The following is an 18,960-nucleotide window of genomic DNA, read 5'->3' as shown; positions in this document are numbered from 1 at the left end:
GTTCCCTCGGAAACTCTGTTTTGTCTTCTTTACCTGGCGCAGGTCATCTCGTTGCTTCCTCCACCTACGCACCATTGATTCATTTATGTTATATCCTCTTGCTGCTGCTCTATTTCCGTGTTCTTCGGCATGACTTATTGCCTTAAGTTTAAATTCTGCGTTATACGCGTGTCGCTTAGTAGGAGCCATTTTGTGGTCTTTACAGATGTAAACACACAAAGGAAATGAAACGTAATACCCACGCGCTTCTTCTTCTACGGGGGCGGGTGGTTGCTTACCGTAGAAGAAGAAGCACTTCCTCTTCTACGGGGGCGGGTGCTTACCTTGGCAGTTGCTTACCATAGAAGAAGAAGCGCTTCCTCTTCTACGGGGAAAAAAGATGGCGGCTGTTTACCGTAGTTGCGAGACCGAAACTTTATGAAAATAAATATTTATATTAATCCATATATAAGGCGCACCGGGTTATAAGCCGCACTGTCAGCTTTTGTGAAAATTTGTGGTTTTTAGGTGCGGCTAATAGTGCGGAAAATACGGTACATGTTATTAGGAATGTGCCTGTTACTAGGTTATATTTATAAACTTACAGCGTGTACATAAAACTATGATAGAAGCTTTTGGATGTTTTTAAGATCGAGTGACTCACATTAGCTGACTTTTGCTAGCTTTTATTTACGAGTTTGAATGCATAACAAGAGGAAAAAACATATGTGTTCTTGTCTTACATAAGGACTGTGAATGCTAGACAAAATAGGAAAGTCCCCCTTTAAGTGGAATAATTCCCAATCCAACCTTGCTTGGTGCAGGTAACAGCAGCAACCAGAGAGCACTCCTCTCCATTCCACGCACTTTTAGGGCACTGGAGAAGGTCTGGCTCGTCTCCTTGGCAGCGGACGCCTTGCCAATGGAGCTTGGTCGTGCTCGGACGAGGTAGAGGGAAGGCGCCAGCACGGCCTGAGAAGCTTCAAATGCATAAAAGAGTATGGATTTAAAAGGGACTTGAGAAAAAGAAGTCTGGTTAAAGACGAAGAAGTCATTTCATTCAAGCTGCTCGCATGACTTCTTAGCCATGTGCAAATGCAATATATCATAAGCATATTTGCACCGTCCAATAAGCATTGTGCCAGACATATGGCTGACATTTGCACTTCTGCATGCTGAGCTGCTTACAGCGTGGACACATGGAAGTGTGCAGCTCAGCATACCTCTTTGTCCTCATTGATGATTTCTTTTCTGCTCAAATGGCATGAAAAAGTCAGGCAAGTACCAGTGAGCGCCACTGTGGTGGCGGTAACAAGGTAAATAAGTGCGGCACTAAAGGTATTTCAACACCTCTCGGGAATGGAGCCTTGGAATGCAAGGGTCACACAAAAACAAGTACTTGCGGTCATGAGTCTTGTGAAATTCCGAAACATTCCCGCCGATTTGCCATCGTGCTGTCGTCAGCCATCAGATATTTGAAGCGGCGCTGGCTGTAAATGTTTTGCAGTGCACCTGCATCTGATACATAAGGAATGCACATTTACAGCATATGGAAGGAATGTCATCAACAACTTCCTTAACTGCTGAAAAAATATAATACAATCAAATATACTGTAAGATAATATAATATATTATAATATAATGCAATGCAATATAACACAATATGATATAACATCATTGAATATACATATAATCTAATACAATATAATATTCAATTATATGATATAATATAATATACTGTAATAATATAATATAATATAATGCAATGCAATATAATACAATATGACATAACATCATTGAATATTGTCGGAGGCAGATATTTACATATATCCATTAATGTCACCCAATAAATTGGGTGACATTAACCCCTCCTGGTGCACCACCCTGATAGATGGCTCAAGGATAGGCCCTTGGGCACGAGCTGACTTATTCTGGTATTGTGGGGAGCACAGATTGTACATTAGAATCCCGGACGAGCCCCCGAATTGTTGCGTTTGGACCAGTTGTTCCTCCCAGGGAATTCAAGTTTCTGGTCGTCGCTCCCAAGCTCTTTACGACACTTAAAGCTGAGTAAAAGAACCACCAGAGACAGAATAGGTATTTTGTAATATATTTGCAAAGCTTTGTAAATATAAATGAGACCAGTCCAGCATAGAACATTCAATCACGCAGCTAAGATGGTCTGCTCTAAAATATGGAAACCTTCTCTTCTATCAAGTCTCTCTCCCTCCCACCCTCGTTGTCTTGTCTTTCCAGCCTAAACACATGCCCATTGTCCTCCGCATCTGGACAGAAGAATAGATAAGAAGAAGGAGTATCTCTCTTTCTTACATTCCATACCCAAGGTTAGCACACAGTATTTGCAGACAACCAAAAGACCACAATTGGAAGAAAAACACTAGCTGTTTTGTAATATGATTATGAAATTAAAGAAGTAACACTTAAATACGGATATATGTAAATATCTGCCTCCGACAATTTACATATAATCTAATATAATATAATATTAAATTATATGACATAATATAATATACTGTAATAATATATTATAATGCAATGCAATATAACACAATATGATATAACATCATTGAATATACATATAATCTAATATAATATAATATTCAATTATATGATATAATATAATATACTGTAATAATATAATATAATATAATGCAATGCAATATAATACAATAGAATATAACATAATACAACATAAATACAATGTAATATAATATAATATTAAGTAATATAATATAATATAATATAATGCAATATAAATACAATCTAATATAATATAATATGAATATAATATAATGTAGTATAATATAATACAACATAATATAATGGTACATTGTAATATATAATAAAATATAATATAATGTAGTAAAATAATTTATAATACAAAATAATATAATATAGTACAGTATAATGTAACATTGTAATATAGTATAATATAGCATAATATGATATAATATATTACAGTATAATATGACAGAAAATTAATTTGTAATATAATATTATAAATAATAATATAACATCCATTCAGCTGCTAAACAACCTCCCACTCCACCCATCTCCAGGAGGCAACAGGAAATCAAGCGCCTTGTCAAAGAACTGAGATGACTCAGGAAACTGTGGAAGAGGGCCCCAGAATTGGAAAAGGAGGGCATATGCGCTCTCCAAGCTGACATTAAAACACGCCTGGCATCCCTCCGCAGAGCAGAGAGTCTATGCAAACGAAGAAGGAAGAAAGAACAAACAAGAACACGGTTCTACAAAGATCCTTTTAAATTCCTGAAGAATCTCTTTACCAAGGAGAAACGTGGGGTCCTAAAAACAACAAAGTATGATTTAGAGGACCACCTGAGAGCAACCCACTCTGATCCAAGGCGTCATGAACACATGGCCATTCCTCCAGATTTTCCACCAATCGACCCCCCAAAGCATCAATTTGAAAGCGGTCCTCCAACATGGAAGGAGGTCGAGAGGATTGTCCATCGGGCAAGAACAGCTTCAGCTCCTGGGCCAAACGGAGTCCCGTACAAGAGTTACAAGAACGCACCAGATGTCTGCAGGATTCTTTGGAGACTCATGAGAACGATATGGCAGAAGAAAACCATTCCTAAAGCATGGCGTAGGGCAGGTGGGATCCTTATTCCAAAGGAGAAAGACGCCGCAAACATCAGTCAGTTCCGCCCAATTGCCTTGCTTAACGTGGAGGGTAAGATCTTCTTCAGTGTTACTGCACAAAGGATGGCCGATATGAGTATATAGATACATCTGTTCAGAAGGCAGGAGTACCAGACTTCTCTGGGTGCCTAGAACATGCCAGTATGATCTGGTACCAGATCCAAATGGCAAAGCGGGAGAAAAGAGACCTTCACGCAGTGTTCTTGGATCTCGCAAATGCCTTTGGCTCTGTGCCCCATGAGCTCCTCTGGAATGCCTTCAAATTCTTTAACATCCCGGACACCATCACAACCTTGGTGAAAGTCTACTTTCATGACCTGCAGTTCTGCTTCTCAACACCGGAATTTACCACCTCATGGCAGCACCTGGAAATAAGCATCATGGCCGGATGTACTGTATCTCCTGTGGCGTTTACCATGGCCATGGAGATCATCATTCGAGCCTCAGAATGGGTCGTAGGTGGACAAAAACTGGGCTCTTGCAGGCGCCTCCCTCCCCTCAGAGCCTACATGGATGACATCACCACTCTGACTACCACCATCCCTTGCACCAGGAGATTACTCAGAAAACTCGCGGAGAACATCAGTTGGGCTCAGATGAAGATTAACCCATCCAAGTCACGCAGCATCTCAGTGGTGAAGGGAGTGCTCGCTGATTTGCAGTTCTTCATTGGAGATGAGCCAATCCCCACTATATCCGAGCAGCCAGTCAAAAGTCTAGGAAGGTGATATGATGCAAGTCTAAGAGATAAAGACCAGGTGAAGCAGTTGTGCAATGACATCAAAAGAGGCCTACTGGCGATTGACAATACCTAACTTCCTGGGAAGCCTTTACGGTGACAGTATCCTCAAGTTGCCCCTTACCAGTCTTACAGAGGAGTTCAAGTGTGCCAAAACACGACTGCAGTTGACCTTGAATGAATCCAAAGATCCAGCGGTTAGGGAAAATGCACCAACATTGGTTTCAGGCCGCAAGTGGACACCAGCAAGAGCAGTTGAAGAGGCAACAGCAGCTCTCAGACATGCTGACATTGTGGGGAATGTTCAGCAAGGTAGAGGAGGCCTTGGTCTTATGTCTAGTCGCCCTGCCTGGAGAAGTGCCACTGTGCCAACACGGAGGAAGATGGTGGTGGAGGAAGTACGGCGTCAGGAGGAGGCCTTGAGATGGGCCAAGGCAGTCACCCTTGGCAAACAGGGTCGGTGGACTCGGTGGGAAGGCGTTGAAAGAAAGAAGTTGAGCTGGAGGGATGTATGGGCCATGGATGCAAGGAGCTTAAGCTTTGCCATCAGAGCTACCTACGATGTCCTGCCGACCCCAACCAATCTCCAGCAGTGGTTTGGCGAAGATCCATCATGCGCCCTTTGTGCTAAGCCAGCCTCCCTCCGACACATACTCACAGGTTGCAAAACCAGCCTCACCCAGGGGCGATATACTTGGCGCCACAACCAAGTTTTGAAGAGCCTTGCTTCCACACTGGAGGTAAAACGATCCAACATCAATGCACTACCACCACCAACCATGGAGGAGGCATATGAGAGGAAATATTTGCGGTATTCGGAGCTGGCCGCGGAAGCTCAAAATCGCGGCTGGAATACTGAAGTCCGCCCTGTGGAGGTTGGGTGCAGAGGCTTCGTGGAAACCTCTACCGCAAAACTGCTGAGGGACTTGGGAGTCAGGGGTCAGTGCCTGCATACAGCCATCGAAGCTGCATCTGAAGCAGCCGAAAAGAGCAGCCGGTGGCTCTGGCTGAAGAGGAATGACCCCAACTAATGCATCAGGAGGTATGCGGTCAGGCAAAGTTGAGTCAGGGAACCGGACGCCCCTGCCATGCAGGAAATATGTTAATAATTCACGTGAAACTCACACAACTGGAATATTATTGCTCCACAAGCCAATTAAAAAAACAATGATTAGCACTTGAATCATTTTCTACATTTATTTATACTAATCTATCTGGCAATTACTCACTACTCTGTATTAAATATAAGATGGATATTGCAGTGCCACACTGGCATATTATGAACAGTGCATTGGGAAAGTACTCACAGCGCAATTTGTTATGTTACAGCCTTACTCCAAAATAGAATAAAGTCATTTTTGTCCTCAAACTTCTACAAGCAATACCCAATAATGATCATGTAAACACAATGTTTTCATTTCAATTTTTTGCAAATGTATGAAAAATCTCAAAGAAAAGAATCACATTGTAAAAGAGTACATGTCCGAATGTGCTTGTGCGCTGACTCACCCCCTGCCCAGCTGTCTGCACACCACCGTGGCGTCTTCATCTCTCCAGTCGTCTCCGGACACGGAGCCCCACACGCCGCCCAGGTAGACCTCCACCCTGCCCTCCAGTCTGGAGCGACCCCCTTGCAGACGGACGGAGCCTGGCATGAGGAGGAGATATGCCATGTAAAAGATTGAATGTCTGACATGCGTTATATGTGTGCTAATTAACCTGTCAAACGGCTAAACGCTCACATTTGGCGAGGTGGGTGCATTTGAACCAAATATGAACGCTCCAAAGACGATAGACAACCGGATAGTTTGGAGGCAAGTCAGTCTCTACTCAAAGGCCATGACCGGAGAGCCACTTGTAACTTGAAAGCTTTGACGATTGGCTGAGCTCCCACGATGGACCGATGCAGAGTCCGGATCACTATAGACCCCACACCAGTCCGCCTGTCGCTCTCTGTTGTACCCCAAGGTACTGTACTTGAACCCCTTCCAATGGCACGGGATCTCATGATCGAACCGGGGGTAGCACTCAACCGTGACCTCGGACTTGGAGGTGCTGATTCTCATGGCTGCTTCACACTTGGCTGCCGACCAATCCAGCGAGAGTTGAAGGTCACGGCCAACAACATGCTTCATGATGACAATTAATCAATGTCAGCTTGTGACGTTGATTTGACATTGAATTTTGGTCATTTCCCAACCAATATTCTACAATGAAAATACAACACTGAAACAACATGCTTTTTGACAACGTTTAGTCAATGTTGTGTTCTGATGTTGATATAAACATTGAATTTTGGTCATTTTCCAACCAATATTCTACAATAAAAATACAACACTGAAACAACATGTTTTTTCACTTTTAATCAATGTCAGGTTGTGACGTTGATTTGACCATTTAAGTCATTTTCCAACTAATATTCTACAACACAAACACAACGTTGAAACAACATGCTTTTAGACAACGTTTAATCAATGTCGGGTTGTGACGTTAATTTGACACTGAACTTTGGTCATTTCCCAAGCAACAACGTGGATCCAACGTTACACACCAACGTGGTCTCAGTTTACAAACACAACTATTTTGCAAGGACGTTTCAAAGTCAGTTTTAGAGGACATTCAACGCTGTATCAATGTCTTGTGCCTGAATTATTAGTCATTATTTTGTTGTGTGTTTACATTACAACAGTAGTCCCCAAAATGCGGCCTGTAAATGTCCAAAATCCGGCCCGCGGGAAGTCTCAAGTTGTTGTTGTTTTTTATTTGTCCTTTCTGATCTATTTTCTACCGCTTGTTACATACATATACATACAGTGGTGGTCAAAAGTGTACGCACACTTGTAAAGAACATCATGTCATGGCTGTCTTGACTTTACAATCATTTCTCTTATTTGTTTGTGATGTAGTGATTGGAGCACATACTTGTTGCTCACAAAAAACATTCATGAAGTTTGCTTCTTTGATGAATTTATTATGGCTCTACTGAAAATGTGAGGGTGAAAAGTATACATACAGCAATGTTCATATTTGCTTACATGTCCCTTGGCAAGTTGACCTTCATCTGACCACAGAACTTTTCTCCAGAAGGTGGAGTGAAGTGAAGAGAATTATATTTATATAGCGCTTTTCTCTAGTGACTCAAAGTGCTTTTACATAGTGAAAGCTAATATCTAAGTTACATTTAAAGCAGTGTGGGTGGCACTGGGAGCAGGTGGGTAAAGTGTCTTGCCCAAGGACACAACGGCAGTGACTAGGAATGCCAGAACAGGGATCGAACCTGGAACCCTCAAGTTGCTGGCACGGCCACTCTACCAACCAAGTTATACCGCCAACTATATATACATATATATATATATATATATATATATATATATATATATATATATATACATAATATATATATATATATATATATACACACACACACAGCCTTTTTTTAACCCAATGCGGCCCCTGAGTCAAAAAGTTTGGGGCCCTCTGCATTACAACATACTATAAACACTGTGAGATGACATGTGTGGATACATAACATGTTTAATACTAATAAGTACATACATATGTTATATCATATGTTTACCTTGTTTACAGTCACAATATTTACATAACATGTTTAATACTAGTAAGTATTACCTTGTTTACAGTCACAATATTGACATAAGATGTAGTAATATTACCTTGTTTACAGTCACAATATTTACATAACATGTTTAATACTAATAAGTATTACCTTGTTTACAGTCACAATATTGACATAAGATGTATAAAACTAGTATTACCTTGTTTACAGTCACAATATTGACATAAGATGTAGTAATATTACCTTGTTTACAGTCACAATATTGACATAAGATGTAGTAAGTATTAGATTAGATTAGATTAGATTAGATTTATTGGTGCCCTTGGGGAAATTCATTGTCACTGCCGTACATTTAAACACTAGACATTGCACACAAAAAATAAATTAAAAAAAAATTAAAAAAAATAACAAAAAGACATCATACATGACTAACACACATTTACAGGCTTGTCAGACAGGTCGGCCGGGCCTGCTGTTAAGGGCGGCTATAGCTGCAGGGATCAGGCTTTTCCTGAGGCGGGCCCTCCGGAATTAGATTGTTCTGTACCTGCGCCCTGATGGTAGTGGGATGATGTATTGGTGTAGTGGGTGAGTGATATCCTGGACTATTGTTTTTGCCAGTCGGGTGATGGACCTGTGGTTTATGTCTGAAATGTTGGGTGTGGGTAGGCCGATGATTTTAGCTGCTATGTTTGTAATGCGTGTGAGTTTGGTCCGGTTGGTTACAGAAAGCATGGTGAAAAAACATGTGGAACAGTACAGAAGGATGGGTTGAACAATGCTTTGGTAAAGTATTACCTTGTTTACAGTCACAATATTGACATAAGATGTAGTAAGTATTACCTTGTTTACAGTCACAATATTGACATAAGATGTAGTAATATTACCTTGTTTACAGTCACAATATTGACATAAGATGTAGTAATATTACCTTGTTTACAGTCACAATATTGACATAAGATGTTTAATACTAGTTAAGTATTACCTTGTTTACAGTCACAATATTGACATAAGATGTATAATAGTAGTAAGTATTAACTTGTTTACAGTCACAATATTGACATAAGATGTATAATACTAGTAAGTATTACCTTGTTTACAGTCACAATATTGACATAAGATGTATAATACTAGTTAAGTATTACCTTGTTTACAGTCACAATATTGACATAAGATGTATAATATTAGTTAAGTATTACCTTGTTTACAGTCACAATATTGACATAAGATGTATAATTATTACCTTGTTTACAGTCACAATATTGACATAAGATGTATAATATTAGTTAAGTATTACCTTGTTTACAGTCACAATATTGACATAAGATGTAGTAAGTATTACCTTGTTTACAGTCACAATATTGACATAAGATGTAGTAATATTAGTTAAGTATTACCTTGTTTACAGTCACAATATTGACATAAGATGTAGTAATATTAGTTAAGTATTACCTTGTTTACAGTCACAATATTGACATAAGATGTAGTAATATTAGTTAAGTATTACCTTGTTTACAGTCACAATATTGACATAAGATGTATAATTATTACCTTGTTTACAGTCACAATATTGACATAAGATGTATAATTATTACCTTGTTTACAGTCACAATATTGACATAAGATGTATAATTATTACCTTGTTTACAGTCACAATATTGACATAAGATGTATAATTATTACCTTGTTTACAGTCACAATATTGACATAAGATGTATAATTATTACCTTGTTTACAGTCACAATATCCCCAGTCCAGCCTGCCTCTTGGGTTGGTGAAGAAGCACCAAGCTCGGATTCTTCCGTCAGGGTTCCTGCACTGGTTGTGCTCGCCGAGTCCTTTCCCCGGATGTCGCTCCGTCACGCCGCCGACGTCGCTCCACTTCATGCACCGTGCGCCGGACTCGGTGACGTCGATGGCTCCGCGGTACAAGGCGCCTCTCCCGCGGCTCTGGGCGCAGTCACTGACCGGCTGAATGGACGAAGAGCGGCCGCCGCTCGGCCACAGGAGCGCGGCCGCGACAGCGAGGACGAGGACGAGGACGAGCGCTTCCATGCCTGCGCGGGGATCCCGGAGCTTTCGCTCACCGTGGAAATAACATCAAGACGCGTCGTGCTCCCGGCAGCGTGTCAGCCGAGGGACGGGAGGGAGGCAATGACTATATTACACCAAATCATCTTCAATAGTCAAGTCAAGTCACCTGCCCTGCACTTAGCCTACTATCATTCCAATAGGGCTATCAAACTTAAGGCCTGGGGGCCACATTTGGCCCATCATTCTAAAAGTGCTGTCAAACTTAAGGGCAGGGGGCCACATGTGGCCCATCATTCTAAAAGTGGTGTCAAACTTAAGGCCTGGGGGCCACATTTGGCCCATCATTCTAAAAGTGGTGTCAAACTTAAGGTCAGGGGGCCACATCTGGCTCGCCACCTGGAATTAATATGCCTTTTTTTCTCTTCAACTTTACTGTCATGTCTGTGTAATCATGTTTTGTTTTAGTCATGTTTTGTTTTGTTTAGTTATTGGACTCTTTAGTTTCTGGCTTTTCACTCCCTTGTCTTGTTTCCATGATTACCCATTAGTTTCACCTGTTCCACGTTTGGACTCATTGTGCACTCTTGTTTGTCACCATAGCAACCCATTAGTTTTCACCTGTCACGTCACGCACCTGTTTCACGTTTTGAGTCACGCACCTGTTTTAGTTAATCATGTCTGTAGTATTTAAGTTCATTGTTTTCAGTTTGTCTTTCTGGTGACATCCCGCATTTATACTCTCCACACACCCTTATGACCCTTGCTGCGCTTTTTCATGCCGTTTTTTCATCCAAGTAAGTTTTCTTTATTCATGCCATAGTTTGCAAGTTTTGTTTAATTGTTCATAGTTTCTGCCTTTGTGCAAGTTTTGTGTTTATAGTCAAGTTTTGTACTTCCGCCCCTGTGCGCGCCTTTTGTTTGATCCTTTTTTTTGTAGTTATAGAGTTGAAATAAATCATGTACTCCCCTTCACGCCACGTATGGTCCGAATCTTTTGCACCTCGGGAGAACAATCCAAGCCATGGTCCTAGTCTTGACATTTACATTTGTACTGTAATCAATGTTTGTACCTTTCAAACTTTATCCAATATTGCAACAAATATGATCCTACATTTCCAAACATATTTTGTTCAAATAAAAATAAATACTTAAATATCAGCTTGACTCTTGATTTTAAAGCAAGTTATCCATCAACATGATTGTTACGGTAAAAAAATAGTTTCTAGAATTTTACCATAAAACAATAAAAACCAACAATTTCATTTATAGTAATACACAGTAAAAGCAGACGTAGGTTTTACAGTAAAAACAGTGGTACTGTTTTTTCATTTACATTTACAGCATATCTTGTAAAAAATACAAATAAAAACATTGTACATTTTGCCAACTAGCTGTCAGTTTTTTACAGTCTGGGGCCAGGAAAAAAAAAAGGTATTTACGGTGAGCAGAAAAAAGTCCATCCCAAACTAGGCTCCTATGTGGCATCTGATCTCCAAGCTGGCCACATGTCACTGCCATGCGGCCCTCAATTAAAACCAGTTTGACACCCTGTTCTGAAATGTATATTCTGACTAGTGATGTCATCCAGCACCTCTGATCCCCACCTCACCATGTCAAAATCACCCCAAAGATGTCCCATTCCTTCCTGCTGCTAATGTTTCTTCTCTATCGACTATAAATGTTACGTGTACAGGGGAAGAAAACGGCACAGACAGCAGCTCTATACATATATATATACATACACATATATGTACAGTATATACACAATAGAATGGAGTGTGACTAATCTGGAATATGTGAGGTGTGCGACAATGTGTGGAAATTAACTGAGGAGGGTTACCAGTAGTGTTGAGCAAGAGGCGGAAGTCCAAAAGGGGCAAGCCTGGCTCAGAGGTCCGTGAGCAGGCGTGAGATGGAGGGAAGGAGAGAGGCGTCAAAGTCTGTGTCCAGGCGGGAGGTGGAGATCCAAAAGGGGCAGCCAGAGAACCAGAGGGGAACACAGGGAGACGAGACACACACTTCGTAACGCGGGAACGGAGGAAAGCTGCTGGAAGACGACAAGGGGGACACGAGACCAATCAACACGGAGAGAGAGAGTGTGCATATAGCTTGGAGAATTTCTGCTTACCGTTACAGGAACAGGTCTCTACGTTCTGGCACAGGATAGCAGGTTGCGCTGGCTTAAGAAGGCAGGAGAGCTCACCAGCGACAGGTGTGTAGATTGCTGATTGGCGATTGAATGCAGCCGCTTGCTCTTGGAGGTGCACAGATGAATGCGCACTGGGGTGCGCTCGGCCCTGACAATAAATGTCACTCCATCGTGTCCTGGGTCTTCCCTGTGCCCTCGTACTGGTCGGACGTACCCTAGTTAACAAAGCATCCAGGTGACATCCTGACCAGATGCCCGAACAACTTCATCTGGAGGAGCAGTGGCTTTACTCTGAGCTTCTCCCGAATGACAGAGCTTCTCACCCTATCTCTTAAGGGAGAACCCCGCCACCTGTGATCTTGTCTTTTCGGTCACAACCCAAAAATCATGACCATTGGTGAGGATAGGAATGTAGATCGACCAGTAAATTGAGAGCCTTGCCTTCCGGCTCAGCCCCTTCTTCACCACGACAGATCGCTATAGAGTCCGCATTACTGCAGACTCTGCACCGACCTACCTGTCAATCTCACCATTCACTCTTCCTTCACTTGCTAATAAAACCAAGGTAATTCAACTTCTCCACTTGGGGCAGGATCTCAACACCCTTTTCCGGGTGAGAACCCATGGATTCTGACTTGGAGGTGCTGATTCTCATCCCAGCCGGGTCACACTCGGCTGCGAACCGATCCAGTGAGAGCTGAAGATCCAGGCTAGATGAAGCCAGTCGGACCACGTGGTCGGCAAAAAGCAGAGACCTCTGCAAAGTGGATCTCCCCAGCGCCCCGACTGCGCTTAGAAATGATGTCCAAAAAAGTTATGAACAGAATGGGTGACAAATGGCAGCCCCAAGCGGAGTCCAACCCTCAATGGAAACGGGTCCGACTCACTGAGGGCAAAGCAGACCAAGCTCTGACATGGATCATACAGGAACCGGGCCGCCACAATTATTTACCTTTTTTTTTTAAATGGTATAGCGTTTGCATCAAATAGCAGAGGACATGGGTTTGATTCCTGGCCAGGGTTCCGTTAGGACAGGAAGTAGGCCTGTCAATATTTTAGTGATCTATCATTTAGTTGGTTGAACTAATGGAGTAATTAGACAAGACACACTTTATAGGCTCAATGTGTACTGTATGGAAAATAGTAAATAACCATATTTCTGCTTGTCATAACCATCATTCTTTTTCCTTTTTTTTTGAAACATGGACATCATCAGCATTGGAATTTCACTTTTAACACGTGTGAGCGACGCCAAACCGCGAGGAGGCCACGGGGAAGACCCAGGAGGACACACGGTCTCAAAGCTGACCTGGGAACGCCTGGGATTCTCCAGGGGGAGATAGACTAAGTGGCTGGGTAGGGGGAAGTCTGGGATTCCCCACTTGGGCTGCTGCCCCCGCAACCCCACCTCAGCTAAGCAGAAGAAGATGGATGGGTGGACATGTGTGCATTAAGAAACTTTTTTTTTTCTTATAAAAAAACCTATTTTACTTATCACCTATTTTCACTTATTAACCGATCAACCTTCACTGTAATCTGTAATATTTAGCAGTGATTAGCAGGTACTTGTAACATAATCATTTTAAGAAAGTATCATAAATATTTAACCTGCCATTGACCTAAAATACTGTCTTTCTGATGAGCTCATGTACCAATGATGATACACTTTTCCTACAATCAGACAATTCTAATCCTCTTGGCCAGCACACAGAAAAACACAATGAGGTCATAAACTCATCTTTCCAGCTTCATTGCAAAATCCCAGTGGTCACTAAGTCATTAAAGTTAAATATCATCACCCTGCACGTACAATCTTGGTATGACATGCTGAGTGACTTCATCATTTGTATTGTTTTTGTCTGCAAATCACATGATTGAGTTTTATGAATGAAAGTAAACACAGGCAGTAATTAACACTGGATCACTAAAACATACTTTGAAACATTTGGAACGCTGTTCTTTCCCACTGCCATATTGAAGGGATCAACTCTGCATCCACTAGACCGGGGGTGTCCAAATAATATCATGGATATATCATTCATGATTGATATAGGATGTACTTTATTTATCCCACAATGGGGAAATGACATTGTTGCAGTGCAGGTTGTTGGACATTAAGAGTATGTGTACCTTGTTTACTTCCGTGACCAGCTCCTTAAAGTTTTGTAATCAATCAGAAATATCAAGCAGCTAAAATGTGCTAAACATAGATAAGTGTGGAGAGAGTGTTTTTCATTTTTCCCATAATGCTTTGCAATGGATTTAAATGGGTGTAATTTAGAATGTGTCATGGTCCATGGACATGTTTTAATATATCCACAAAGTTCAGTGAGCAGGTTGTGTTATGTGTGACAACAGTGCCGGCCCAAGCCTCCATGGGGCCCTAAGCAAAATTAGATTTTGGGGCCCTCTATTTCTGCCAATAATATTGATTGTTGATCATTCACACACCTACTATAAACTCATTGCGGCTCTGGCAGTGTTGTTTACATGATCCTATTGTCAGCCTGGCATGTCTTTACAAATGACATGTCATTTATAAAGATATGGGGGTGGCCCAGTTAAGAACATAAATAATACCAATGAATGAACGAATGATGTCCAGAGTGCCACATATGGTTCCTAATCTTAAAATGTAGAAAACATTCAGTTACAAGAGTGGCCTGGGGTTGAACAGTCCAAGTGATAAAGCTTTGTATTTACAGTAAAAGTGTCATCTTGTCTCATCAGTCTTGTACATATTAGTCTTTAATTACTAGTTTACATTTTTAGTTAATTGTTCATATTTAATGTTTACTTTGTACAAAGAGAGCGCAGTCTACTGAAGTTAAATTCTCAATAGTTTTCCCCTTTGAAAGACGCAAGGGAAATTCCTTCCATTTCACCATGTTGCTACAATGATCTTCACTGTTTCAGCAGTGCACCTATGTTGACCCAATCCCGCTGTCCCTCGGCTGACAGTTTTTAGGACTTTTTGGAAAATAATTTGCAGCAAAAGCAATAGACTGCATCTTTACTTCTTGAATAAGTCAGCCAGCTACGCTTGACTTTTTCTCCATTGACTAGCTGTCTGTAGGTATAATGATCATGAAAACTTGGGCCATCATGCCGTTTGGGGAATGAAAAGTTCTCCTTAATAGACCGTGGTCCTCTGATCACCTGCTCAGTCCTGTCTGAATCTGAGAGGAAAGAAGGCCACTCAGCTGGGTCAACTGGCGGAGCTGATGATGGTCCATGGTGTGAAGGGGACGTTGTGGTGGAAGTTGCTGAGGAAGTGACCAAAGAAAGACAATGACTAAAAAAGAAGGACCTATAAGGTCATTAAATTGCACTGTTGGACATAATTATTAATCTCAGAATGTTCTGCAGTACAATGAGCAATTACAAAGGGTGTTTTGCAGTTAACTTACTAGATAAATCAGCTGTGGTTTCAGACATGGAGGGGACAGTGGGCACAGAGGATGGAGGTGTGTGAGAGAGCACTGTAGAGGATGGAGATGGACCTAAGATGAAATACATACATATAGGCACACATATTAATGACACACTTTGACTATATTAATTTCCCTTCAGGTGTAATGTTTATACTAAGAAATTAAATGTATACTGTATGGTGACAGTCTTTTCCTCACCTGATTCATCACTCACAGTTGAGCCTGAGGATGTGGACTGGCTCTGGGCTCATTCTGTGCCTCCAAAGTATTTGAACAATGCTCCTGGGGAAGTTTCACACAACTTACGAGTTGATGTAAAAGATAATGTTTATTTTAAACCATACTTGCCAACCCTCCCGGATTTTCCGGGAGACTCCCGAAATTCAGTGCCTCTCCCGAAAACCTCCCGGGACAAATTTTCTCCCGAAAATCTCCCGAAATTCAGGCGGACCTGGAGGCCACGCCCCCTCCAGCTCCATGCGGACCTGGAGGGTCTGCATGGAGCAATGTTGTTGTAATATATTGAGTTGGGGGCAATAAACAGGCGAGGGGATGAAGTACGTCTCTTTACTGTAGACTTCAGAACAGACTCACACACTTGACGTCAGGGGCGCAACACCACGTAAATCGTTGGCCAACCAAAAAGTAACCCCAGTACGCTATAGCCAACATTCACCAGGAGATGGCAACAGACAAACGTAGATCACTCTATTACATTCCAGTCTCTCCATGTTTTCTCACCATGGTAACATGTGATCCACATGCACTGTGCGCTGTCTCTGTCCCTATATATATATATATATATATATATATATATATATATATATATATATATATATATATATATATATACATATATATATATATATATATATATATATATATGTATATATATATATATATATATATATATATATATATATATATATATATATATATATATATATATATATATATATGTATACATGTATATATATATATATATATATATATATATATATATATATATATATATACTTATATATATATATATGTATATATATATATATATATATATATATATAAATATATTATATATATATATATATATATATATATAAAAGAAAATACTTCACTTTCAGTGAATTCTAGCTATATATATATATATATATATATATATATATATATATATATATATATATATATATAAAAGAAAATACTTCACTTTCAGTGAATTCTAGCTATATATATATATATATATATATATATATATATATGTTTATTTAATCATATATATATATATATATATATATACTGTGTATATATATATATATATATATATATATATATATATATATATATATATATGTATATATATATATATATATATATATATATATATATATATATATATATATATATATACTGTGTATATATATATATATACTGTGTATATATATATATATATATATATATATGAAATACTTGACTTGGTGAATTCTAGCTGTAAATATACTCCTCCCCTCTTAGCCACGCCCCCAACCACGCCCCCCACCTCCCGAAATCGGAGGTCTCAAGGTTGGCAAGTATGTTTTACTCACATAAATGACCGTGCTCTGCTGCAAACAATTTGTGCAAACAACATATCTCACTAGTAACCTGATACTAAAAACATATTGCTAGCACCGCGCTAGCTAGCTAACGTCACCTAGCTAAAGCTAATTACAGCTACAAATCTCTTTGATAAACTTTTTATTACCAAGTCATGCAAACATACCTTTATCATGGCATTTTTTCTCCTCTTCCACTTTCTTCTTCTTCCTTTTTTCTGCACCTGAAGGATATGTCCTTTTTTGTGACATTGTTTTGCCTCTATCTGCGCTTTTGATGCCCAGTGCGCACTGGCATTGCACGCAATGCACGGCAAACGTCACAGGTGCAGCAGAGTCAGCTTTACATTTAAAGAGAGGCAGGAAGAATCACTAGGCCTAGATCAGCAGCAGCACTCTGTTGATCTAAAATTGTGTTTTTGTACAATAATATATCTTTGATCATTTAGAAATCATCAGTCAGACTCGTACATGCAAAAATTAAAAAATAAGAATTTTTTGTTAATTGCTTTTGGGGGCCCCCTGGTGGCCGCGGGGCCCTAAGCAAGCGCTTAGTACGCTTATGCCTTGGGCCGGCTCTGTGTGACAATGTGTGTTGACATTTTGTGTTGGCTGGATTTTGTTTCCTCACCATGACTATGGAAGGTTGTCTGCATTGGGTCTTATAACAAAATGCTGCAAACAAAACAGTGATTGGTGCAAACATTCCACATTGGTCAATAGATAATAGAACTTTTTTGTCAACATAGTCTTTTAAAATTGAATGCATCTAACCTGTTGGCAAGATTCCTAATTAAAAGCATTACTTTTCACGGGCCAATTAGCCTGCGGTCCGTAGTTTGGACACCTGTGCACTATACCAATGAACTTCAAACTCTGGTACACAGGCTCTATCGAGGGCTATGCCAAAGAATGACTCAATTAAAGTACTGTGTTTTATTTGCATATATTCAAACACAGTGCTACTGTTCAAACTCTGTGCCATAAATATTGAATATACTTGTTAAATCAAATCTCTGCCTTGTTTATAATGAATACTTAGGCTTATTACGCTATGTTAATGTTGGCCAAGATGGTGGTACTTTAAAATGTTTTTTGAGGTGGCACTTGGTGTAAAAACTTTGCGAACCCCTGCACTATACAGTAAATGCATATTTGTTTATCTTATTTATGTGAATTTAAAGGAGCAAGCAGTAGAAAATGAATGAAACGGATATTTAGTGTGACATAACGTCACACTAAATAGCCGTGAGACAATAATACATCACATATGTAAATATGTGATGTATTATTGTCTAGCCTCGTTTCCGTGTTCGAGATAAACATAACACACTAAAGCATGAAACCCAACACAAACTGGTGAGATTTATTTCCAAGTAGTTATGTTTTAATCTTAGTTAACCCTAACACTTTCAGTTGATGAACATCTTCCTCCTGTAGAACATTTCTGTAAGTGACGTAGGCAGACAGGATGGCAAGCTCCCCCATTGGAGGAGCAAAGACGGAAGCGACAACCGCTGACCAATTGGATGACACAAAAATATTAAGTCTTGCTTGTTCTGCTTACCAGCGTATGCCTGAAGTGACAGATGAGGGCGGTGTCATCAGTTGAGACTTTGTCGTTAACTGTCATTGGCTCGAGCACAAATGTGCTGTGTATTCAAGTAATATTTATTTTAATAATTGAAAAGTTATAAAGGTATAAATAGTGTTATATTGAGCAATACAGGCTTCAACTACCGCCCCTCTGTATTAAACCACGCGCCCTG

The 18,960-nt window shown here is 40.1% G+C and overlaps 1 protein-coding gene across 1 annotated transcript in view; it reads right to left on the bottom strand.

The window, feature by feature from the left end:
* Nucleotides 1–10,197, bottom strand: part of prss12 (serine protease 12) — a 62,519-nt gene extending 52,322 nt beyond the window's left edge. Inside the window, exons 1-3 of the mRNA XM_061984390.1 lie at nucleotides 9,713–10,197; nucleotides 5,918–6,056; nucleotides 790–959 (exon numbers count right to left, since the gene is read on the bottom strand). Coding sequence (XP_061840374.1) covers nucleotides 790–959; nucleotides 5,918–6,056; nucleotides 9,713–10,040 — 637 coding nt within the window. The 5' untranslated portion in view covers nucleotides 10,041–10,197. The remainder of the gene's footprint in view (nucleotides 1–789; nucleotides 960–5,917; nucleotides 6,057–9,712) is intronic.
* Between the last annotated feature and the right edge of the window lie 8,763 nt (nucleotides 10,198–18,960).

This window comes from Nerophis lumbriciformis, linkage group LG25, assembly GCF_033978685.3.
Source record: "Nerophis lumbriciformis linkage group LG25, RoL_Nlum_v2.1, whole genome shotgun sequence".
In the NCBI taxonomy this organism is placed as follows: Eukaryota; Metazoa; Chordata; class Actinopteri; order Syngnathiformes; family Syngnathidae; genus Nerophis; species Nerophis lumbriciformis.
This window is presented reverse-complemented; position numbering and strand designations above follow the sequence as displayed.